The 25,592-nt window shown below is 46.1% G+C and overlaps 2 protein-coding genes across 8 annotated transcripts in view; both read left to right on the top strand.

The window, feature by feature from the left end:
* Positions 1–25,592, top strand: part of ATAD1 (ATPase family AAA domain containing 1) — a 62,001-nt gene that overhangs the window by 13,676 nt on the left and 22,733 nt on the right. For 3 of the 7 annotated variants that reach the window (XR_011971641.1, XM_072628948.1, XM_072628946.1), the window contains exons 1-3: positions 4,495–4,885; positions 16,079–16,253; positions 20,366–20,464. Coding sequence is in view for 5 of the 7 variants with exons in the window: in XM_072628948.1 (XP_072485049.1) it covers positions 16,092–16,253; positions 20,366–20,464 (261 nt within the window). In the remaining 2 variants the exon portion in view is untranslated. Of the gene's footprint in view, positions 1–4,494; positions 4,886–6,690; positions 6,882–16,078; positions 16,254–20,365; positions 20,465–25,592 lie in introns of those variants that run through there. The other 4 variants (XR_011971640.1, XM_072628945.1, XM_072628949.1 and 1 more) reach the window with 3 other exon arrangements.
* Positions 4,980–7,175, top strand: LOC140517120 (uncharacterized). The gene has a single exon (XM_072628038.1). It carries the CDS (start codon positions 6,558–6,560, stop codon positions 7,173–7,175), a length of 618 nt encoding a protein of 205 aa, XP_072484139.1. The 5' UTR covers positions 4,980–6,557.

Genomic DNA, 25,592 nt, shown 5'->3' with positions numbered 1-25,592 from the left:
CCCCTTCTGTGTTGTTCTCCCTCATTAGACTGTAAACTCCTAAAGGGTGGGAGCCATCTTGTTTTTGTATCCTCAGTCCTGGCACATGGCAAATGCTTAATATATACTTTATCTATCCCCACCTATCTATCTATCTATCTATCTGTCTGTCTGTCTGTCTGTCTGTCTGTCTGTCTATCTATCCATCCATTCATCTACGCATCCATCATCTATCTATCAATTTAGCTATCTCAAATCATAATTTCCCAAGGCTGCTACCCATCTCTGGCAAGTAGCATCCAACACGGTACTGGTCAAAATATGTCAATGGATTATTATCAGTCCATTCTTGAGGGAAGGAAAGGAAAGGAAGAAGCATTTTTTATGCCTACTATGTGCCAGGCACTGTGCTTAGTGTCTTACAAATATCGTCATTTGAGTTTTACTAGGAGTTTTGCTCTTGACCTTTTCAGTAATAACCCACTTCAAAGCTCAGATCTCAAGCTTGTAGACAGGGTAATGAGACTCACTGCCAATGAAGCCTCTGCTGGCAAATGCAATTGGCCTCTGGCAATAATTGCTTTCTTGGTACAACCTTCCGGGCCGGCACATATGGAAAACAAATATTTTGCATGGGTCTGCACAAGCCAATGCTGGTGCATGGGTAAAGAATCTGATTAAGTCCTTGGAAGCTTTTTCACATTTTTTGATCCACACATCTCCAAAAGGCAATTTCACCTTTTTTGGTTCTGAGTCTCTTCAATCATGTGCGTACAGATGTACAGATCATCTGATGATCTAAGCATGCTAGTTTAGCTCTTAACAATAATAATAATAATCATCAAATTCCAGAAAAATTCCAGAAAAAGAAATTCTCTAAGATATTGTGGATGTACACACTTCAGCAGGGTTTCTACCTCCTCTAGGGCAGTGCCCACACCTTGTTGGGATGCAATTTGGACCAAATATTTCATAGAAGCTCTGCAAAATTGGCACTTGTCAGTTGACTGCTTCACACCAGCTTCCTCCGGCCAGCAGGATGCATTCATCAGTTTCTCCTCATACTCCTCTAGTGTCTTACCAAAGACAACAGTGACATCAAGGTGTACATACGCTCCTATGCAGGGGTGTGTCAGAGCCAGCCAAACCTGATAACTAGAGCTGATTATTAAATTTTCATTGTGAGTATTTGCACCTCAAAAATTAGCAAACACTACAAATCAGAGCTTGAGTTATTATTTTGTTGATTGCTGGACTTAAAAAAGTGATGGCAAAAATAATGATAATGCAGATTAAACTTAAAAATGTTAAACATTTAGCAGCATACCCCTCCTTCTTCTAGATGAAGCAACAAACACTTACTGTATTAAAAATACTTGCTATATGCCAGGTACTGTGCTAAGCAGGCAGGAATGCAAATACAAGCAAAAACATAGTCCCTGCCCTAAAGGAGCTCACTTTTTAATGGGGGAAGACATATAAGGAAGTTAGGAAAGAGGAGAATAAAAACGGTGCTGATGTCCAGAAACACAGGTAGGAAGGGAATGAAGGCTGGCCAGCTTGGGTCTTTCCCCAAAATGGAGGCCCCAGAAGGAACTCCCCAATGCAGAAGAGAACCAGAACAGCAGAAGAAGGTTAAAGGGCAGATAAGGTATGATATCCAAGTCTGGAAAATCAGAAGCACAGCTGGGTGGTGAGGGATGGGGAGATAAAGATAGTTCTAGGTAGTTCATACCCCCAACTTCTTTCTTCATTATCAGAACATGGTGCCCCCACCATCTTTCGGGGCATACACTCAAACTGATAAAATCCAAATGGACAGATGCAAACAGTCTTTTCCTTGTCTTCCTTAGACACAGAAAATCAGTAGTATCCATTACTCAAATCCAGGATGAAAAAGAACTGGCTGACTAGTGGATAGTCTTGTACCTGTGGAATAGAATTTGTTTGTTTGGGTTTTTTTTGATCAAAGTCTAAAATAATCTGCACATATTCATAGCTTTCTTTTCATTCTCAGACACCACCACAACAGGTGATGTTTAAGGGATGCTGGATTCTTGTGATTGTCATTGACCAGCTTTTTTTTTTTTTTTTGAGATGGTTTTTCATCACAGATAAAAGAAACTTTCTAGATCTTTCTCTGAGTGGCTGGGAGTCAGGGAGCCAGATTCTATGGATCACACCTTGATCACATCCCTTTCATTCAATGAGAACACTTCTTAGTGAGTTTCAGGCTCAACCCACTCTTCCACTCATTTGGTTCTAGGCAATCCCCAAATACTTCAAGATCCAGTTTCAAGTTTGAACAGTTGGATCTCCCCTGCTGTTCTCTGATGGCTCTTGTCTTCATTCCTTTGTAAACATCTGAATGGTCAGCATGCATGATCAACTTGTGCAGAAGTTGGTTCAAACTTACTGCGTGAAAAATCCTGTTAGTCTAAGGTGAGTATTAATCAGCACTGACATCTTAGTAAGTGCTAGAGGCTCTGCACAGTGAGCCGCAGTGCTCACTTTCCTTATGACATTAACAACTACCTTGGGAAATCTCAAACTCACCTTAATGTACTTGGAGAAGCTTTAGCACTTAACCCACCAAATCCAAGCCTTGTCAGAAGTTCTGAAGAAATCTTTCCCCCCAAAAAAATTGTCAAAAAAGATTGGAAAATGATGTTAACTTGAAATTCACTGTCCAGGACACTATAGTCAACATTCTCAATTTTTATCATTGATTCTGCTTGAAGTCTTATGAGCTACAAGGAATTGATGATGAGGTCATTGTGACTGCCCTCATGGACCAAGAAGACCTCTTTACCTGGCCATGCCTCAGTTTCTTCAAGTTGGAAAAGAAGACAGCAGTTTTTCAACATTTTTGGTACTAGTACACTCAATAGTTGAATGGAAGATGAATTGGAGTAGGGTGGGAGGAGAAATCTATACCAAACCAAAAAAACCATTACAAAGATATTTATGGAAGCTCTTTTTGTGGTGCTAAAGAACTTTGGAAACTAAGGGGGTAGCCATCAGTTCAAGAATGGATGAACAAATTTTTATGTGTGGATTTAATGGAATACTGGTATGCTATAAGAAGTTATAAAGGGGATGGTAAGTAGGGAAGACACATAAAATGATGCAAAATGAAATGAGAAAAGCACGAATAATTTCTGTAACAAGTGCAAAGAGAAACTACTTAGAAAAACTTAAGAATTCTGATTGATACAATGACCAACCACAATCCCAGAGGACTCATGAAAAATGTTACCCACCTTGGCAGAGGTGTAATGGACTTAAGATTTAGAATAAGATATGTGTTTCTTAAACATAGTCAATGCAGGAATTTGTTTTATTTGACTATTAAAAAGATTTTTTTTCTTTCCTTTTTTAATGGGAAGAGGCAAAAAGGAGAGAAAGTAGATTTTTGTTCATTGAAAAGAATAATTAAAAAAACTCACAAAGTAGTTCTCCAAAAGCAGACAGCAGACAAAATTTAACTACATACCCAGCCTTTCTGGCAGGGAAACATTTTCAATTTAATCTCTGTCTAGGCCAGTTTAAACAAACCTAGAACAACAGGCCCTTTAGGAATGAAGCTTTGGGTTTCTTCAGTACTGACAGCCTGAGATATAAAGGCTCACAGTGAAAACTTAATAATCAGCTCTAGTTATCAGGTTTGGCTGGCTCTGGCACACCCCTGCATAGAAGTCTATGTACACCTTGTGTCACCATTGTCTTCGGTAAGACACTGGAGTATGAGGAGATACTGAAGAACGCATCCTGTTTGCTGGAATGAAGCAGCCAACTTACAAATGCCAATTTTGAAGAGCGTCTATGAAATATTCGGTCCATACTGCATCCCAACAGGGTGTGAGCACTGACCCAGAAGAGGTAGAAGCCCTTCCAAAGTGTGTACGTCCACAAAATCTCAAGGACTTAAGTTTTCGGGGATTTGGTGGTTATGATGTCCTTTTCTCGGTGACCCGTTTATCCCTCCTCCATTCTCAGACTCATCCCGGTAAGAAGGTTGCACCTGGAGGTCAGGGATCACTATATCCACAGTACCTAGCACATAGGAGTACACGTAACTGACATTTATATTTCGAATATATCTCATTTGAATCTCGAGACAGCTCTTTGCAGTGGAGATTCTGATCACCATTTTACAAAAGAGGAAACTGAGTCTGAAAAACAAAGTTACTTTTCCAAGGTTAGTTACACAATAAGAAATATGAGGCAAGCTTCAAACCTAGGGTTCCCTGTTTTTTAACCCCAGAGTATTATCCAGTCTCGGCGCTCCCTTTTGGTCAAGAAATCCTTCTTGAACTGGAGCTCATCCTAACTCCGCCCCCTTCATTTTGCGGGTGTTCTAGTTTCTACAAGCCGGTCTCTTTAGAAACAGGCACAAAGTGGCAACAGTTACATTGTAGCACTTTAAAGTTGGTCTGAAACCCAACTAGCGAGCCTCTGAGGCTGGCGGGAGGCGGGGCTGGGAGAGCACATGGACAGCCCGGGCTCTGTGCCCACTCTGCCAGGGCGGGAGAGCGCCTACAGCGTCCGGAGCTAGGGTGCCGACCTAGGGGAGTTTGGTCTCGCAATCCCAGAGTCCTCGGCGGGGGACCCCGCTAGGTGCCTAACCTCACCGCGGGCTGCAGCCGCGCCACGCCTAGCGAGGTAGCGGGAGCATGGGAAAGGCAATTGCAGAACCGGTGCCAGCCTGGACGCTACAAGGACGGAGGCGGGCTCTTGGGAGCAGGCCCGCCCCGCTTCCTTAAAGCGACTCGGATGAGGATCTCTCCAACTTCCGAAAGGGAGGGAGGAGGGGGAGGAGGCTTCGGAACCGAAAGGATTAAGGGCGTCTCGCCCTGGGAGAGAAGAAGAAGCCTGGGTCAGAGCTGGGCAGGGCATGAGCCAGGTTGGTCCTTTGGAGTGGTGGAGTGGCGGCTGGGAGGGCACGTAGGGGGCCACGTGGGGGAGTTTCTTTGCCTCGGGTCCGGGGTGGAGGGGCGCCTCTGCAAATGATTGCTGCTTTTTACCTCTGATCTCGACTTGTCGCCATGTGCTCTAGGCTAGAGTCCCTATGTGGGTATGACTCATGGCTTCTGCAGAGAAATAGCTCTCGAAACTGTAAGTTTGGAGACTGAAGTAGCATGTATGTGTACACACGTGTATGTATGAGCATATGTACACACAGCTTATATATGGATGTTGAATAATCTGATTTGGGCCTGCTCTGGATAGTAATAGGAATCACTCCGTTTTTTGTAGCTTTACAGTTTACAAAGTGTGTTCATCAGAAAGCTTTGACATAGCAATGCCAGTGGGACCTCCCAGATTAGACAGCCCAAGGTCACGGGAAGTGACCGATTTTGGACTCCACCTAAGATCTGTCAGATGAACTCCCTCTTGCTTTAGCTCTTTCAGCCTCAGGTTCTAAAAGTTTAAGTGACTGCCTCTGAGTAACACAGCATTTGTCTTTGTTGTTCACTACACCCAGTTCTAGAACTGAAATCCAGCAGTTTGAATTCTACCTTTAACATGTTGTGTATGATCTTGGGTCACCTAGCACAGATCGAGAGTTTTTCAAGTTGTTCAGAAGATCTGGAGTCAAAGCTCATTTTACAGAAAAGGAAACAGGCCCAGTGAAGCTGGTTACCTTATTCAAGGTCACACAGATAATAAGTAGCAGAGATGACATTTCAGGTGTTTTCACCTCAAAAAGTAGCTTAATCTCCCCCATTTTATCTGTAAAATGAGGATGAAAATAGCAAATACCTCCCAGAGTGATCTAATAAGATAATGTATGGAAGGTTCATTGAAGCCTGGAAGTGCTATATAAACGGTCATTATAATCATTAACTGAATGCAGTTTGGGCAGGTCATTTCCCCTTTTTGAACCTCAGTTTCTCCCTCTGTCAAATGAAGGAACAGGATTTAATTCAGTGCCTTGAACCTTTATTAAAAGCATGCGGGGGGGGCAGCTAGTTGGCAGCCAGGTGACAAAATGGATAGAGTACCATCCTTGGAATCAAGAGGACTGAGTTCAAATCCAGCTTCAGACACTTCCTAACCGAGGGACCCTGGGCAAGTCACTTAACCTGGATTGCCTAAAGAAAGAAAAAAAGAGCCTATCAGACCTCTGTTAGGAATTGGGGATAGGATAGGGTTGAGATGAGTACCAGGGTTGTGATTTCACAGGTATAGGGGATCTCCCGCATGTGGAAATCCTCTCCCCCAAAGCTGGTAGGAATTGTCATTTCTTGGGTATAGGAAGCTTCTTTTCCTGCAGGGTCTTGGAAAGGACAGGGCAGGGTATGCAAAACCAGAAATGAAACCAGGAATGCCAGGACAGAAAGGAAACTGAAAATCCATCAAGCTTCTTCTGGTTTTGAGTTCCGCGATCCCAAGACGTTACTGAAAGGCCCTTTTCTCTGGACCTCAGTTTCCCTGTAAGTGAGAGTACGAGAGAGAGGAGGTTGGATCCCCAGACCTCCACTAAGGTCCCTTCCAACTCCAGGCGCTATGCCTCTATAGCTGCTCCGCTCCGAAAAAGATGCTGTTCTCCGGGCTTTCCAGCGCGCTAGATCATGCCCCGCCCCTTCAGGGGGCCGCGAGGGTTCTCAGGACCATCTCCAGGCGCTTCTTCCGGCACCGGCGCTCCCCCTCCCCCCATTCGTCGGTGGTGGCGAAAACCCGGTGCGAAGTGTAAGAGGGCGGGGTGGCGCATGCGCCATGTGCGCCGCGGCCTCCGCTCCCTGGCTGGTTCCGCGGCGGCGGCGGCGGCGGCGGCGGCGGCAGCGGTAGCGGCGGGTCCGTATCGGGAGGTTCGGCGGCGGGCTCTGGGCTCCGGGCTCCGGGCTCCGGGCTCCGGGCGAGACTCGGGCCGGGCTCGGCGGCCTCCGCGCGGCCAGGTGAGCGTGGGGCGGAAGGAAGGAGGGAAGGTCACGGGCTGCTCCAGGTCGGCCCCTCCCCGTCCGCGGGCCCCGGGCCTCGGACCTTGGGCCGGGCCCCCCTCGGGCCTGGGCCCCGGGAGCCCCGTCCCCGCCGCGCGGACGGGCCCTGCAGCCCCGCGGCGCCCCGGGGAAACGGAGACTGAGCTCGCGGAGCCGCCCAAGGTCATGGCCCGGCGGGGGCCGGGTGGGGGAGGGGGCGCCGGCCGGGCCGAGGCCCCCCCAGGTCCCCCGCGGTGCAACTGGGGAAACTGAGGAAGGAGACCCGGGTCACGCCAGGCCGGAGTGGCCTCCGCGAACCCCGCCAGATCGTATTCGTAAAGCGCCGAGGCACACAGCAGACGCTCAATAAGTGCTCATGCCCTGGTTCTCCAAGGTGTAAGGAAGATGAGCAGGGAGCCGCGGCCCTGTCGTGGGCTGTGCCCCTTGACCCTGTACCCTCCGTAGGGGGGGAGATTTTCCCCCTCTCCCCCCCACCCCGATCCCTCTCGGCCCCTGCCCATGATCGCGATGGTGTTGATTGTCACTGTGGCAGCCAAGGCCTTGAGCCTTTCAGAGCTCACGGTCCCTGCTGATTCTTGTGACAGCCTTGTCGGTGAGAAGACCCCAGGTATGAATCATTCTGAAGTCCTGAGTTAGAGTGGCAGAGGGGCTATCCTCACCTGGGACCTCGCCCCACCCCACACTAAATAAATCACTGGGCCAGGCTCCCTCCCAAAGGATTGCATCCCCATTTTACAGATGAGGAAACTCAGGCACCCAGATGGAACACCTGGGACATCCTAACTAGTAAGTGCAGTGCCAGGTGGCCTCTCAGCTTAAAGCGCCTGAGTCTGCATTTCTTCATTTGTAAGACTTGGAGAATGCTGTGGGGCTGACCCAAGGATCAGCATGTATTAAGCTCCTGTTGTAGGTTGGGCCCTCAAGGAAGTGATCTTTGGAGGAGAGGTTGTTATACAGTGATATATGTAATATGTAAGTAGATACAAGGTGGTTATGGGGAGGGGCCCCTGGAAGGTAGAGTAAAGGCTCCTGGAGAAGTTTGACGAGCCTGGGAGGTAAGGGGGGGTGCTACATCCCTGACATGAGCCACTGGTGCTCTAAAGAGAGGAGCAGGGGTGTGTGTGTGTGTGTGTGTGTGTGTGTGTGTGTGTGTGTGTGTGTGTGTGTGTGTGTGTGTGTGTGTGTGTGTGTGTGTGTGTGTGTGTGTGTGTGTGTGTAAGTACGTGTGTACACAGGTACATGCAGGTGAAGGTCAGTGGGAAGGGCTTGGGCTACCTTTCCATTTGTTCTCTGTGAGAACTGTTCGTAGGATTCATCCATGCTTGTTCCCTCCTGGCCTCTGGGTTTGGAATAAAATTAGGGAATATTAACAGGGTGTCTGAGGCCCATTTCCTGATCTCTGGGTAGGCTCAGAATAGTTCCAAGGTTTTCCTGAGACCCCTGGGGTCATCCACATCCCCTGCTCTGCCTCTGAAGACAGGAAAATCAGAGCTGGCTGATATGCACACAGCTTCTTCAAAGTCAAAGTATTGAAGGGGATTATACCCATAGAAAGTTTGCAGGAGGTCCTTCTTTGCCCCACCTCACACCCAAATGACCCCACAGGTCCCTGAAGGCAGGGAGGGATCCCCAGGAAGGGACTCACTTCCCCACCTCCCTACCCACAGGGCCTGGTGGCCTGCCTCTTTTGTGACAGTCAGCACACAGTTGGTCTGCTCATGGTAGAGCATTACTTCTGACTTTTTACAGATCAGCAAGGGGAGGTGGCTTCCAGAGGTGACCCAACTTGATCCAGGACTGGAGTCCTCATCCTTCCCCTGAACCCCCAGGGACACTTACTTCAGAGAAAGGGCCCATTAATAAAAGGATTTTTTCTGTAAAACTTGGACTCAGAAAGCCTCATCTGAGGACCTAGAAGCCACATGTGGCCAGAGGCCACAAGTTCCCCACCCCCTAGACTAGGCACAATGGAAGAGTCTTGGCTTTAGATTGTAAACCAGCTGTAATGGATGGCTAGGACCAGTGTTGGTCATGGCTGGGCTTCATGCCTAAGGGATCCTGGCCCACTTACAAGGCCTCAAAAATCTCCCCTGTAAAGAGATGCACTCTGGCCTTGCAGCTCTTTCCTCCCATGGGGTCCTGTGGCTAAGCATGGGCATCATGCAGGCTGAACTCTTTCTTTGACAGAGCAGGGAGGAACCTCAGCCCTGCATCGGGAGCCTTGGCTTGCCCAAGGTCATGGCGGTCATGGCTAGTCAGTGCAGTAGCAGGGGCCAATACAGGGCTTCTTTCCATCCATGTTGGCTGAGGCTTAGAGCCCAGAACAAGACAGGCCTTCAGGTGGCAGGTGTCCGAGTTAGTGCTGGAGAGGGCCATAGAGGACATCCAGCCTGCCCTGCCAGACTGTCACCTTACCATGCTGTCTCCACTGCCAACCTGGCCCAGAGGAAGCATGGTTTCTGTTGACCAGCTCCCATGCCCTCATGCCAGGTCTTGTCCAGGAGAATGTTTATACTCATCCCCTATCCTTAGCATAGGAAGTACTCAGTTGAATGTTCTATCACATTGTACAATTGGAACACCAGCCCAATTGTCTCATGCTGTACAGTATGGGGAAAAGCTGACTCCAGGACTGGGTGTCCTTCTACTGTAGTATAGACATGGGCAGGCCTTTAGCTTAGGATACAGTGATCCATCTCGCCACTGGACTGCCAACCAGCTGAACCCCTCTTTGTATCCCCAAAGACCTAGATCTTTGCCTCGAATCAGGATGTCAGACTTGAAAGATGGTCAACATCCTCTTGAAACAGGATCTGTCAAGTGATTTCCAAGTGATGTGACCTTGAGGCATACTGTGTAAAGGGTTCAGAGAGGGCCCCCTGAGTCGCCCTCCAAGCAGCTTCCAATCCATTTGAAGGAGGGGCCAAGGACACAGGTACACACAGAGCTGAACTCTCAAGGCCAGTTCAGGCCCCTTCCCCAGGCAGTCACAGTGTGGGAACACGGGAGAGCGTTAGGCATTCAGAATTCCCTCGCCTTGTCAGGGAGTTCCTTTTATGTGGCCAAAACTTGTTCTGCCCTGGAGAAAAGCCTGTTAAAAAAAAAAAATTCAGTGAGCTGTGAAAGTGACCATCTGGGCCTTCCTTACTGATGGGGAACCTTTGAAAGAGGTGCTAGTTGATCACTGTCTGGGCAGATTCACAAGAAGGCCAATAGTTCTTTGTGAGTCTTAGCAAAGTTCTTATTGTAAGTTAATTTCCTGCACCCTCTGAACTGTTATTTGAACATGTTATTTGAAGAATTTCTAGGCCAAAACTGCTGAACCCTAACTCACCTAAGAGTTCGACCTTTCCTTCGTTGGGGGAACAGAGCGGGTAGGTAGACCTCAAGATAGATTTTTGTGTCATTATAGATGGGCGTGACATCTCAGGCCACTGCTTTAATTCAAGTCCCTCTGTTTGCCATCGAAGTCATTATTAATGTAAAGGTACTTAAGAAATTGGCTAATGTACATAATTTAAAGATGTGACAGTTTTTGGTTTTTTTCCTGATTTGCCAAGAGAACCAAACCTAGGCTTTCAAGTATAGAACGGTTGTTACTTGTTTGAAAATAACCCATGATTGTTGTAGAAGTTGGAAGTGAATAGAACTCTTCTTATAATTAAATTCAAGCATTTTCCAACTTAGATTAGCTACTCAATTTTACCTTTAAAATTTGAAACACATTTTCTCGTAAAAACTCTTTTGAATGATGGCAAGTGGATTCTCATAATAGCTCCCTAAAATCTTTTGGGGAGATAGAAATTCAGGAACTGTGAAGGAGAAGGAAGGGGGAAAAACACTCATTAAGTACCTATTATGTGCCAGGTTCTGTTCTAAGTGCTGTATTTCATTTTATCCCCACAGCAACCCTAGGAGGTGGGTGCTCTGATGGGTGCTATTTGAGGAAACTGAGCTAGACAGGTTAAATGTCCAGGGTTACACTGTTAGAGAGTGTCTGTGGTTGGATTTGAACTCAGGTCTTCTTGACTCCAGCCCCAGTTGCTCTGTCCTCTGTGCCACCTTGCTGCCCCATAAGTAATTGTTGGAATGCTGTATACATGTGATAAATTGAGTATTGTCAGGTGGAATTAGAAGAGACTTTTTAGAGTATAAAACAAGGCTTAGGGGTGGAGGAGCCTCAGGGTGAGTATAATAAAGTAATGTAAGTCATTGTATAATATGATGATGTCCTGATAGTTGGTTGCAGTTTTGTGCTTGTCTTTCCATTTCTCTTTTCCCATTTTGGAGGGCCTGCACACTGCTGAGTCTTAATTCTTTTCTAACCTGGGTGGCTTGGCTTGGGGGCCTACTCTAAGAATGGGTCAGGATAGAAGTGGACGTATACCCCCATGCTGAGTGGGTTAATTGCCTAATAAAACATTGGCTGGTCATGGCTTTTCTCAGCAAATAAAAACGTGTTTCTGTTTCTGGACATTTAAGAAGGACTTTTTCTGCTTCAGAAGTGATTGGGATTATGCCTTGAAGAGAAGCTTATATGAAGAGTCAAATCAAAGCAGGAAAATGGCTGTCTGGAGTACTGCATACGTAGACATGGGCCATCAGTTGTATTGGTCATGGAGAGTAGCATGTGCCCTTTGTAAATTGAGAGCGGAGGCGCTGGAGAGGTCATCTAGGCTCAGAGAGGCCCAGGCCTTGCCCAGGGTCACCAAGTAACCAGAGCCAGAACTGGACTCCATTTCCAGTGTTCTTTCCACAGCTACAGGGACTCTGAGGAGGAGAATGATGAGCTCAGTCAGAGGAAGATTCTCTTGGCAAAGACACAAGAGGACAGATTGGAGAAAGGATTGGCCAGAGACAGCGAGATCAGTAGGGAGGTGAAAGGGATGTGCATTGAGGGGGTGGCAGTGAGAAAAGTGGAGGCAGTTCTATAGAATTTGGCCACAATTGGGAGGAGTTGGGAGGGTCACGTTAACAAGGATTTAGTAAGCACTTTCTACTTATTTACTGCTTTGCCAGTGTTACGGACCTGGGTTTGACTAGGACAACAAAGATATCATCAGCAGAAATCAGGGCGTTGGGAGAAGGGGCGGGTTCCATTTTGGACAAGTTGAGTTTGAGTTACTCATGGAACGTCCAGATGAGGAGGGACAACAGGCAAGTGGCAGTGATGCTTTGCAGTTCAGGAAACAGCTGTCTTCTATTCTTAAGACTCATCTTTCTTTGTAGAGATAATTGACTTGAGAATGGTACATATGCTGTAGAGGGCAAAGAGAAAGAAGCAGAGAGAGTGAGATGGCAGATGTTTCAGTGAAGGAGAACCAAAGGAAGCAGGATCCCAGGAGATAAGAAGGGGGCAGAAGCTGTAGAGATGTAATAGAGAATGAGGCCTGAGAAAGGCATGGGATTTAGCAGCCAAGGTACCTGGTCCGTGGAGAGGGCTGCTCAGGATGTAGTGTGGGAGTGGAGGAAAAGGGAGACCCAGAGGTGGGGAGAAGAGTTTGGCCATGAGGGGAGAAGAGAAAGGTCCTTGGGGACAGGGGTTGATAAAAGAGCCACAACTTCCCACATACAAGGCAGGCATGCCCAGGCAGGTGAATACCCTCCAATTGGTTGGGGATCAGCAGACTTTGGCTGTGCCCATGGCCAAGCACTCCCTGCTCCAGCCCAGCTTCTTCAGGGCCACTGAACTGCCCTTCCTACAGAGCTGCTTTTGTGATGCCCCAGAGCCCACTGAGGGCGAAGTGAAAGACCTTGACCTCCTCTCTGGATGCTGCTGCCTCGGTGACCTTGGCCTTGACCTCTCTAAACCCATTTCCTTGGTTATAAAATAAGGGACTTGGACTGGCTGGCCTCTCTAGCAGGGCTTCTGAGCCTTGAATGGATTTCAAGGCATTCATGAACTTGGACGGAGGAACCTTGCCCATCTTCATTTTCACCCTCCTCCAGCTGAACCCAAGCATTTCCTTCTGTTATAAAGGGATCCTTGGCCTCTGCCATCTACGGCATGAACACACAGAGGAACCTCACAGGCAGAGGCAGGCAAGCATTGGTTTCTGAGCCTGGGAATATGGCCCCAGCCACCCTCTGCAGGTGGGAGGCTGAGGCCTACCACCTTCTCTGGTCTCTGAGGACTCTCCTGCCTCCCAGGACTTGGGCCTCTCCATCCTGTTCACTTCAGGTGGGGTTGCTCCAGGAAGCCTTCCCACAGCCAGGCTTTCCACTCCTCCTTGTCTGATTCATGATTGGGCAGCTTTCCCCATGGCCCCACATTGATGCGAGATCTCTTTATCTCCCATTTCTCAGTGCTCCCCCCATCACACACCTAAGACTAAGCTGTTGAGTGGATGCATTCTCTGGTCATTTGGATCTTTCCTTTGGCAAAGGCAGAATTTGGAGCATTGGATCCTCCCTACTGGCCTCTCCATTGGGAATGATGTCCATGCTGCTTATCAGATGAGCTCGAACCTGGGGGGAGTCCTTCAGTCCTTGTTGGCATTTCCCTCTCCTGACACAGATGACAGCCTCCTTGTGTCTCATAGACCATTTGTGAGAATCTCGATGGCCAAAGGCTGTGTTACTCTTCAGTCTCTGAACTAGCCTAGTGGCTCCTTGGAGTACTCAGCCCTTGCAGTTTGGTGTGGGCCCTGCTTCATAGAATGATTTTGTATAGTTTTAAACAGACCTTGATTTTGTGATTCAAATGAATAATCTTGTCTGGCCTCTGGCCGTGGTGTGCTGGGAGGTCTGCCTTGCTCTGCTCTCCTTGCTCTGCTCAGCTGATGATTTTCCCAAAGCTGGGCCTAACCACATCACACTCCTTCCTCCTCAGTAGACTCCAGTGGCTGCTTTTACCTCCAGGTCGTTACAAGATGGTCCCTTCCTGCCTGTCTGACCCCACGTTTTACTGGCTTCACTTTATTTAATGTTCGCCATCAATGGTCTAGCGCTTCTTTGCAGGACATCCCTCCTGACCCTGGGCTTTTTCCCTGCTTGTCTGTCCTGAGGGTTGTCCTTCCCCTTCACCGCCTCCTGGCCCCCCCAGCTTCCTTCGAGGATCTGCTGCCGTCCTCCTTTTCAGAGGAGGCCTTTCTCATGTCCCTCCTCACTAGTGCCTTTCTGGGAATGTAGGATTGTCTTCCATGTGCACTGTACAGGTCTTGTATGTACAGTGTATGTTGTCTCTGCTCTTGGAATATGAGCTTCTGGAGGACAGAGGCCATGTTTTTGCCTGTCTTGGTTTTCCCAGAGCTTAGCACAATGGGGTAGTTTGGCATGTAGTGAGCACTTAAATACATGGTTGGTGACTGACTCTCTCATGCTCATCCATCCTGTTTATGGCCCTAGATTTGTTGAGATGCTTGCCATCCTTGGGCATCAGCTTTGTTTCCAGGGCCGTGCTCCCCCACAAAGTGCTACCTTAGACCCTTTGGGGCATTTGGAGTGCTTTTTTCATTGACCTCTCTGAGGGATATGCCTGTCAGCAGCCCTCATTTCATAATCTCTTTGCATAATTCCATTCTTCATCAGAAATGCATTCCTCCAATATTGACTAGCTATCTTTTCGTCTTAGCATGCTGAACTTGGAGTCAGCAAGACCTGAGTTCAGATCTGGCTGTGTGACCCTGAGCAAGTCACTTAACCTTTGTCTGCCTCAGTTTCTCCAAGTGTTATATGGGGATAATGGCACCTCCCCCACAGCATTGTTGTGAAGATCAGAAGAGATATTATAAAGTGCTTTGTTCAGTCATTTTTTGGTCGTGTCCAACTCTCCGTGACTCATTTGGGGTTTTCTTGGCAAAGATACTGGAGTAGTTTGCCATTTCCTTCTCTAGCTCAAAGATGAGGAATTGCGGCAAACAGGGTGAAGTGACTTGCCCAGGGTCACACATCTAGTATGTGCCTGAGGTCAGATTTGTAGTCAGATCATCCTAACTCCAGGCCCAGGACTCCATCCACTGAGCCACCTAGCTGCTCTACACAGCGCTGACCAGGCCATAAAAGCAGCATGTAAATGTTAGCTGTTAGGTAGGTGCGAGGTGAACCTCAGGGTTGTTTGTGTTGGCATTACTCCTAACATTAGTGGTTTGGATTTTATATGGTTAATAGTTTCCAATTCTCTTGATAATTGCTTGTTTCTATCCTTTGACTGCTTCTATATTGGGGAATAGCTTTTACTTCCAAGTACAGTAGAACCTTGGTTTACAAATTTAATTCATTCCGAGATTTTGTTCATCATGCGATTTGTTAACATTGCAAAGCGAATTTTCCCATAGGAAATAATGTAGTTGGATGATCGGTACCACATCCCCAAAAATATTGATATAAAAATAATTATTTTTAATGTTAGGTAAATTTTTTGTCTCTAATGCACCTGAAATACAATAGTAATGATTAGTACACAATATAAACCAAAAATAAAATAAATTAACCTGCACTTTACCTTTGAGAAGAGTCATGTCTGATGTGAGGGAGACAAGAGTGGGGAGGAGGAGGAAGGGTTATTGCTTGGAAGGAGAATCTCCTATGAGAACATCAGGGATTTCAATGTCAGGAGTGTTCTCTCATGCTGCTTTCACTGAAAGTAAGATTAACACTACTGCCTTCACTTATTTTTCATTTTTTAGAATCACTTTCATGTTTTGACTCATTGATTTTTTTCCTTGTGTTCACTTCTGACTAGGAATCTATCTAATGACACTTGTTTTTGACATTTTTTTAAAGGAGGTGGAACTTTCAAAAGATAACTGCTTTGATTTGAAATTGTATTTTTAAAAAGTGATTAAAGCAAAAAAAACAAACAACCCAACCCATTGCCCTAGTTGAGCATCGTCCTTTCGCGAGCTGGTCAAGTTCAAACATGATGCTCATACTGTGAATTTTTGTTTGTCCTGCAAGATAAATTTTGTGAAAAATTTTTCCTCATTCTGCGAAGCATATGTAAGCCAGGTTACTTGTAAGCCGAGGTTCTCCTGCAGTTCTTTAAATTGGTGTACTCGCTATAGGAAAATATGTTACTTTAACAATTAGTCATTTTACAAACAAAATTTAAGGAATGGTAAATTTGTTGTGGAAAGTAAAAATGATACTTCATTTTGCTACTTGCAGAAATGGCTATGTTGTTACATTGTGACATTTTCTCCATTCATTTTCAGGTTAATAATCAAGATGGTACATGCTGAAGCCTTTTCTCGTCCCTTGAGTCGGAATGAAGTTGTTGGTTTAATTTTCCGTTTGACAATATTTGGTGCTGTAACATATTTTACCATAAAGTGGATGGTAGATGCCATTGATCCAACCAGGAAACAAAAAGTCGAAGCTCAGAAACAGGTAAGGCTTGTGAATATTGTATGGGCCTTCTCATTGTGTTTAAAACAAATTCTATACCACCATGTGCCAGGTGTGACTCGAAGTCAGTGGGCCCTCATTTGTTTCTTTTTAGAAATTTTTATTTCTGTCTTGTGTTTTTACATCTCTTCATTTCCAGTGATGTCCCTACCCATCCCCATTCTTCTGGGCATCAGATTTCACCAGCACGTAAACCAGGCCAGACGTGTGCAGGTCTCCGTCTCTGTCTACCTGGGTTCCAGGGACCCCTCTTCTTGCCTCCTCAGGGGTCAGCCCTGGTTGTTTTGCTGCACTCACTTGCGTTTCCCCTCCTACTGATGTTGTTGGGTCCCCTGTTCTCCTGGTTCTCCTTACTTCGCTCTGCATCGGGTTATACAGGTCTTCCCCTGCTTTTCTGAATTCTGCAGAGGAATCATTTCTTACCTTGAAGCAGTGTTCTGTTATGTGCTCGACCTCCAACTATCAATGGACACCTGCTTTGTTTCCAGTTCATTGCCACCACAAGAACTTGGGACTGTTGTGGTGTCTATTGGACCTTTCTTTTTGTCTTTGGATCATTTGTGCCTCACAGTAGGATCTTTGGGTTAGAAGGCATGGACATTTATTACATTTCTAAAAAGCATAATTCTAGATTGATTCTAGAATGGTTATTGTCCATTTCTCCATCAATCGTTCACAGTTTCTCCCACAATACATTACGTTGCCTGGTTCTCTGTAGCCGTTCCAAGACTACTTCCTTCTTTTCTTCCTTCCATCTTTTGTCCTTCTTGCTCAGACTTTGAGTGTGAGGTGAAACCTTAGAGTTATTTGGATTTGCATTTCTCTTCTTATTGAATTGAGGCAATCTTTAACATTCTTGTTAGGAGTTTATGATTCCCCCTTTAAGAACTGTTCATATTTTTTGACCATTTATCTATTGTTGAAAGGATTTATCCATTGTCTGAAGTATCTGTGTTAATTCTCTCCAAGGAAATAGTGATTATGTAGAATTCTGGGATTCTAGGAACCTTTATCTGAGAGATCTTCCAGGAAGCTTGATCGGGTCTCTTTTGGGTGTATTTAAATTGATTTTATCCATACAAAATGCTTTTCAGTGTTGTGTAATGGAAATGATGATTTTTATCTTTGTCTTATTGCTTTATCATTGATAGCTAATATTTGATTTCATCTTTGACTAAAAAGCCAGGGAGCTTAGGAACTCTCAAGGAGGAAAAAGGAAAAAAAGATGGAAAGACTAAAAATAGGAGGCTGATTAGGATGCCCTTCACTGTAAGCTTTGAGGAAATTGTTTAAGAGATCAGATGGGTGTAATTGAGTTTAAAAGTCTGTTTTGAAAAGCTTCTGGAAATAAACCTTCCTAGTTTGCAGTTTTCTGGCTGATTTTTGGTTATAACCAATAAACCTGATTTTATAACTTAGTTTTAATCTACTATAGCAAGGAGGGATTTTTAACCTGGGCTCTGTGGAGAGATTTTTTGGGGGAGGTCCATGAACTTGGATCTGAAATTTAGCATTTCCGCAATTATTTAAAAGCACTATTCTGAGAAAGGGTCATTAAGCTTCAGCCAATGGCCAAACAGTTCCATCCTTTATTTTTTTAATATTTCATATTTTTCCCAATTGCATGTAAAAACAATTTTAACATTCTTTTATCAGATTTTGAGTTCCATATTCTCTCCCTCCCTTCCCCCTTATTGAGAAGGCAAGCAATTTGACTTAGGTTATATGTGTGTAAAAAGGAAAAAAAATATTTCCATGTAAGTCAAGCTGTGAAAGAAAACACAGACATGGACACATTCACACGCGCATGCACGCACACACACACACACACACAAAAACTCAAGAAGAATAAAGTAAGGAAAAAGTATCTTTAGTCTGCATTCAGGTTCCACCAGTTCTTTCTCTGGAGATCGACAACATCTTTCAATATAAGTCCTTCAGAATTGTCTTGGATCATTGTATTGCTGAGAATAGCTAAGTTATTCACAGTAGATCATCATACAGTATTGGTGTGACTGTGTACAATGTTCTTCTGGTTCTTTTCATTTCACTTTGCATCAGTTCAGGTAAGTCTTTCCAGGTTTTTCTAAGAGCATCCTACTCATCATTTCTCATAGCACAATAATATTCCATGACTTGTTCAGCCATTCCCCAATTGATGTCCATAAATGGGTCTGTTCTTCATCAAAAAGGTGTTAATATTTTTTGACTATTTGACCATCCAAGTAGATTTATCTCAAGCAGTAACTTTTCCCCTGGCCATTTGAGGGTGTGGATGCTGGCATCTCTGGGTTGTAGGTCTCTCTGAAGTGAATTGTGGCTTGACTCAAATGCAGCTGTTTCTCTAATTGGGGAAAAAAAAAAGGCCATGCTTTCCTAAAGACTGAAGAATGGGCAGCCAGAACATACCTAAAGTGGCATTTTAAATGTTCATAGTCCCTTAATTTAACTCTAAAGCAAATCACTTGAAAGCCCAGGGTGTCCAGTTAGTCAGTATTTCTTCACCCACTGCTATGTGCCAGGTATTGTGCCAAGTACTAGGATAGAAAGAGGGAAAAACAGCCCCTGTCCTCCAGGAGCCCCCACTCTAATCGGGGAGATAACCTACACACAAGTATGCATAAGCAGGCCAGAGACAGGACAAAGCGGAGCCAACCCCTTGAGGGGAAGGTGTTCTAGAAAGTCTTCTTGCAGAAGCTGGGACAGAGACAAGGCAGGGGAGTGAGATTCGGGCACAGATTGAGTGAAAAGCGCTGAGGAGGCCAGGAGCAAACGAGACCAGCTGAGGTATGAAGAACTGATCTGCTTCCCCAGGCGCTGTCCCTCACTGTCCCCTGGTGAGCCCCACATGAAGACTTTCTCCAGCAAAATGGGCAGAACAATTTGTTCTCAGCAGTTTGAGCTCTGTCAGACATCAAAGACACCAAGGTTGTTCACTGCACCTTAAGCCATCGCCAGTCCTCCCGACTCAGGAAGAGAGAAGGAGACTGATGACATTGTACAGCTCTGCTTCATTTAAATCCAGTTATTGAACAAGTCGAGATATCCCCCTGCAATGGTGGCAGGTGTTCTAAGAGGCTGAGGTGAAGAGAGAGTGTTTTAGGCATGTGGCTCAGCCAGTGCAAAGACAGGAGGTGGGGAACAGACAGCAGGCCCATGTGGCTACAAGACAGAATGCATGGAGGGGAGGGACAGATAAGGACAGTGGGGCTGAAGAGATAGGAAGCAGCTGAAGTTCACTGGGCAGGGATGATAGCGCCAGGCCTATGCTTTGGGGAAGTCGTGTGGGCAACTGAGTGGGGAATGGAGCCAGAAGAAGGTTATTTCTGGTGAGAGGCAGGATTAGTCCAGTTCTTTCCACAAATGCTTTCTGTCAGACTGTGGATCCTGTGGATTTTATCCCCTTTTGCGAATTGTTTCTATATGGATGGCAAGTCTGAGAGGGGAGTTAGGCGGAAGAAAGCAGGAGATGGAGAAACATTGTCAGCTGTGGGTAGGCTGTGGGTATCAGACACATATAATGTGGGAGAGTAATGGGAAGGCTGTGGACTTTGCATTTGTACCTCAGGGCTTTTGTCTTTCAGGCAGTGCTTTTAATCCTCTAGACTTTGGAGTAGAGCATGAACTTCCTGAGACTCACCATTTCATTTTTGTCAGCATGGCCCTTGCCGCCTAGGAAAATGATTAATAAAAACTTGTTGAATGAGGCATTGTTTTAGTCCTCTGGGGAGGCCCAGGAAGGGATCGATCCAGTCGTGCTTACAACAAAGATGTGTCCTCGTAGATTTGTTCCTGCTTATCTCAGTTCTACCTGGTAATCTCTCTTTTCACACTTTTCGTCTTCAGATACTTGGGTCTGCTTTAAATTTCCTGGGTCTGGGAGTGGTGAAAGGCTGAGGGAGGCCAGACTGAACCAGCTACCTTCTGTATTAGCCTTTCTCTTGCCCTGGGGGCTCACCAGGGGACAGTGAGGGACAGGGCCTGGGGAAGCAGATCAGTTCTTCATACCTATAACCCACATTTCAGACTTATTTAAAAGAAAAGGTGGAAGGAAATCACTTAATGTCTTTGTCTATACTTTCTTTATTTTCCAGGCTGAAAAACTAATGAAGCAAATTGGTGTGAAAAATGTAAAGCTTTCTGAGTATGAAATGAGCATTGCCGCACACCTGGTGGACCCTCTTAACATGCATGTAAGAGACTCTCTTCTCATTCTAGAATCTCCATTGAGTTTGGGATAGTAAGGAATTTCAAAAGCAATTTGTAATGGAAGTGTTTGAGGCATAACAAACCATTAGAAACTCAGGGAATTATTTTTCATTTTTATAATAAGAGAGGTGACTGTTATTGTTTGATTTGGAATGCATTCATGTGGTCTAGTGGTGACTTATTATAAATGGTAGCTTAATAAACATAAGACTCTCACCTCTACCCATCCAAAAGAACAGATGCTAGGAGAGTTTGCAGCCAGTCAAGCCTGCATTTGAGTTTACTTAGATAAGATTGTAAGAGCTCCTTGTAGAGTTCCTCTGTGATCCAGAAAAATGAGAGGGGTCTTCTGACAGAGGCTGTGCCCCAAAACCAAGTCAGGCAGTGGGCATCAGTCTCCACGCCTCCTCCTTCACAAGTGCATGCCATCTCTGTGTCCATGTGTTTCCCTCTTGACTTCCTGGGTAGAATTTTAGCCACACAATAGGAGTTTAAAATCCCTTGAAGTTGCATAGAGTTGGATAAGTAGCTTAGACAGATTTGGCTGTAAATACAGGGGGTATCAGTTTGTGAATTCTTCCATCAAAGTTTCTTTTAGATACTGCCACAAACCTCCCCTGCTCTCCATACTGAATAGTTATGTTTAGTAGTACCCCCCCAAAAAAATTCTGTAACACCCCAAGTTGTTCATTTTGATCAAGTAAAATGTACTTCCAGCAGGCTTTTCTTGTAAGGAGTGGCACTTTCTAAAATGCTTAGCTCTGCTTTTTTAAGGGTATTTAATTATGTCAGGAATCTCTAGTTTAATATGTAGTATAGCCTCTGCACCTTACTTGATGGTATCATGAGTTGCTATTGTCCACCTGGGGCCAGGCTTTGCAGCCTCCCTGTACACAGGTGTGGGCTATATCCCTAGGCTTTCTAGCTACATGCAGGTTCTGCCAGAGTTTCTTTTCCACTTAGAGATCCTTGGAGATCCCAGGATTGTCTATGAGCCAGGAAGAAGCATTGGAATAGGATGTTGTTGGAGACCCTGGGCCCATGCTCCTTATTTGTTCTCAGCGAAGACAGGCCATTCCAGAAACCTCCAGGACCTCCTTGTGGCATGTTCCATTTAACCTCTGGGCATGCCAGCTCTGGAAGCTCCTGTCATGTTGGCCCTTCTGTTCTCTGCCTTCAAGAATGAGCTTTGCTGAGTAAGGATCAGCTCGTCACCAGTGAAAGAAAGAAAACGCGGTTCTGGGTTGTTCCCTTCCACCCTTTCAGGGACTGTGACAGTCACTGGTGGAAATGAGGCAGAGGATGCTAGGGATCACAAGGCTTTTTGACTTTCTAGACCTGGGTGATGCTGTCACTACCCAGATGTGAGAGCCTTGTCCAGAAATCAACAAGAGGGTCTCATCCTGGAGGAACTGAACCAGTCACAACCCCCTGGATTTCACCACTCTAAACTCACTGTAAACAAAATTAAGAATCAAGAGCATTCCAGGTCAGCAGAAGGGAGGCTCACCAGCTTTCCTTGGAGAGGCAAATGAAGGAGGTTTTTATTATGCCTCCAAAGGCAGTAAGAGGTTTGTCAGGGGTCCTCGACCCTCTTATAGAGTAGTGTCTGTGATGTGCACTTGGAGACCATCAGACCTGAGAATGGTGGCTTAGGATGACACCTCAGATGTCCTTCATGAAGCAGATTGGGAAGCATGAGGGATGGTGAGCCCTGAAGAGCAGAAAAAGCACTGGATTCTCTTTTCATGGATTGGAGATACCCTGTTACTGATGTGGTTTCATCCATTCCTGGGTGGGCTGGCTGCATGGAGTCAAGCCACCAATTTGTGAGAGCAGACATCAAAGGCTTGGTGCCAGAAGAAAAGAAAGACAGTAGATAGGGTGGTAGGAGCACAGTTCAAACCACAGCAGCACCAATACAAGGCTTTTCTTCAGGCATTTTAACTGCTTTCAGTCAGTGTCCATAATAAAGAGGTGCAAAGAACCTGGAAACCGCCTTAGTCAGCCAATGCTTGCTCGCTTTTCCAGAGAAAGAAGACAGCAAAGAGACCTTGGACAGACTCTAAACCCGTTTGTAAAACTGGGGGAGGGGGCATGGAAGGAATCAGGCAATGAGGCCCCTTAAAGCTCTGAGGAGTTGCAGATTGGCCTCCTGGTCCTTTAGGGATGTGCCTGGAAACAAGACAAGGAAGGAGACGTATGAATGGACGCATGAAGATCTGGAAAGATTTCTGCAAGAAGCCCCTTTCTCTGTCAGTGGCTGGAGTCACCACATTTGGAACCTGGCATCATCCTGTGCAGTATTGTGCCTGAGGAATTAGGAGAGCACCAAAGACAACAAAGCTGAGAATAACTGAACTAGACCAGTAATGATAATAGAAAGCATTTACATAGTGCCTTACGGTTTAATCCCTATCACAACCAAGTGGTGTTATTAGCCCCATTTTGCAGATGAGGAAACAGGCTTAGAATGGTCACATGACTAGCCCAGGGCCCACAGGTGGTCTAAGTCAGAGGTGACTGCAATTCTGCAGGCATTGAAGGCCCAGTTCTTACAATTTCTGGAGGAGGGGAGGACACCAAGTAGATTTTTACAAATATATATCTTAATGACCTCAAAACTGTCATTCACAAAAGTGTAACTCTTGATCCACATACTATATCCTCTGTCCATGTCGAGAAGGAGGGGAACAGACAGGTGAGCACCGATACCATCAATGTGGGGAGGGCTGTGGGTGCTTGTTGAGAGAAGAATTAAGCCTTTGACTCACATTAGCACAATCCCACCTTCAAGGCAATCCTGCCACAGTGTGTCTCTATGAATCTGTCAGAATCTTAGAAGAGACCTGGAAAGCCCTAACAGAGAGAGTGGAGTCTCGCCAAAAGATCTTGGATCACTAATGTCAGCATCATGAAAGCTGTGCTATGCAGAGTCCAGATGGCCAAGCAGTTGCCTTTCAGTGGTGAGGCTCCCCAGAAGTGTCTGTTTGTGGCTGATGTTGTTTTGATTACATCAGGTCCTGGAATAGTCCACAGCTAGATGAGTGACACTGGATCCAGTGGAGAGTGTTGGGTTTGGAGGCACCAAGTCCGAAGTTCAAAGGCTGCTTCAAATACTTGCTGGTTTCACTTCTTGGGAACTGTTTGTTCATCTCCTAAAGAGAGATAATGAAATCTGTACTACCTATAACAGAGGGCGGTTGGGAGAGCAAAATAAGCTCATGTATGTAAAGCACTTTACAAATTTTAGAGTTTATATAGATTAAATCACTTACAAGATGAAATTCATAATTAGAAGAGTTTGGTCTAACCGTCCACACAGGGCAAACCAAGTGGATGAAAGAATGCCTTTGTCTCACCTGCGCCATACATTTGGATGGGTCCTTCTTATTGCTGATCCATTAGTACATCCATCTTGTACCAGCACCGGATGAACAATGAGCTGGGCCCAGAACTGAACAGGAGAAAAATAACAGCTTGCCTTGCCGCTAGGAAACGACATGTTGTTTTTAATGATCCCAAACTTCTCCCTAAAATGAAAGCCCATCTTTAAGCACCATTATTCTTCTGGTGATGCTGTGTGCATTACTACAAGTCATGGAACATCATCATCCCTGAAGAATTAGAGTCAAGAGGTCCCAAAAGACAGTAGGACTGGGAGGGAGGAGGCAGCAACATGTTAGCAGCCAAGACTTGTACAGGAAAAGCAGCATCAAGAGTGTGTGCATCAGAAAAGGGGGTGACCGATAGGACAGTGTGGTGGGATCATCAGGGTCTGGCCTCCACCTCATCCCAGACCTCCATCCCAACCGGAGCGCCCGGGTGCTGAAGACCCAGAAATGTTTGGGACACAGCTTGCTGTGCACCTTAGTTCTGTCGTGTGGTTCTGTTGAAGATGGTCCAAAGGGCTGAACTGGGAACCATGTAGGGCTGGCTTTGGATTCTGCTGCCTCTGGCCCTTCCCAACATTGTGACCAGGGCCTGAGCCACAGACAGCTTTCCGAGTCTTGGAGAGTAACTATGAGGTGGACAGTGGTTGGGACCAGCAGGATCACACACTCTGGCCGGGCCCCTAGAGTCAGTGTCTCTGGGGGCCTTGGTGCATCCAGAGCCCCCTCGAGGACCCACCTGACCCATGACCATCTTGCTTCTACACCTTGCTGCTGATTAGGAGGAAGGGCTGCCCTGGGCCTTGCCTGAGTCAGCAGCTTTGTGGCTTTTCCCCATTGTTCCTTCTTCCTTTGAGCCCAAAAAGATCTGGTCATTTTCACTCCTGTGGCACAAGCCTTGGAACACTTCACAGGCACCACCGTGTTCCTTCATAGTGTCCCCCCTTAAGGCTAAGTTGCCCCTGGTCCCTTCCCTAGATCATCCTGTAGCTTGAGCTGGACACTCTCCCAGTTGCCTTCCAGCTTGTCTGTGTCCCCCAGACTCTGGCCAGCACCAGTCTTGGGCTCTGCGCAGTGGTTCCAAGCCCAGTGGTTCCAAGGTCACCAGATGAGGGCAGAGCCCGGGGAACTGTATAGGCCACTCCCATGTCCTCCTCTCCAGGAGTCCTCATGTCTGTCTTCCCCTTGGGGCAGCCACCGATCCTTTGCCATATTTCAGCTCGCAGGCCACCTGCTGTCTGATAACTTCACCTTCTGGTACTTGTCAGTCAATAAACATCCATTAAGTACCTACTATGTGCCAGGCTCTGTGCTTAGTGCTGAGCACACAAAAAGAGGCCAAAGACAGCCCCTGCCCTCAGGGAGCTCACCGTCTAAGGGAGCAGATCACAATTTGTACCAAGTAGGAGGAGATAAAGAGACTGATAACATTTCTCTTTCAATGAGCAGAGCCATGGTCTGATTGGTGGAGCCACTGATTACAAGAAATCCCTCTGAACCTGGATGCCACTGCCCATATCTTAGTGGTGGGTCATCTCCCCACTTTGGCTGGCCTGGTTGATTTGAGATTCCTTTTCCCCCAGCACAGTATCTTTATCCTAAGTAGTTTCATAAGCCATTTCTTTGATTGTGCTGTTCCTTGCCTCATTTAATTGTCATACTAATGGTTAAATGAGCTGCTATAAAGCTGGATTGCACCAGAATCAATCTGGTTCTCATC

Source organism: Notamacropus eugenii, chromosome 1, assembly GCF_028372415.1.
Source record: "Notamacropus eugenii isolate mMacEug1 chromosome 1, mMacEug1.pri_v2, whole genome shotgun sequence".
Classification (NCBI taxonomy): domain Eukaryota; kingdom Metazoa; phylum Chordata; class Mammalia; order Diprotodontia; family Macropodidae; genus Notamacropus; species Notamacropus eugenii.
Note: the sequence above shows the minus strand (reverse complement) of the source record. Positions and strands in the feature narration are given on the sequence as shown.

Bases quoted from the DNA above. Each gene is read 5' to 3' on its own strand.
- LOC140517120 (XM_072628038.1), top strand. From the start codon at position 6,558: ATGCCCCGCCCCTTCAGGGGGCCGCGAGGGTTCTCAGGACCATCTCCA.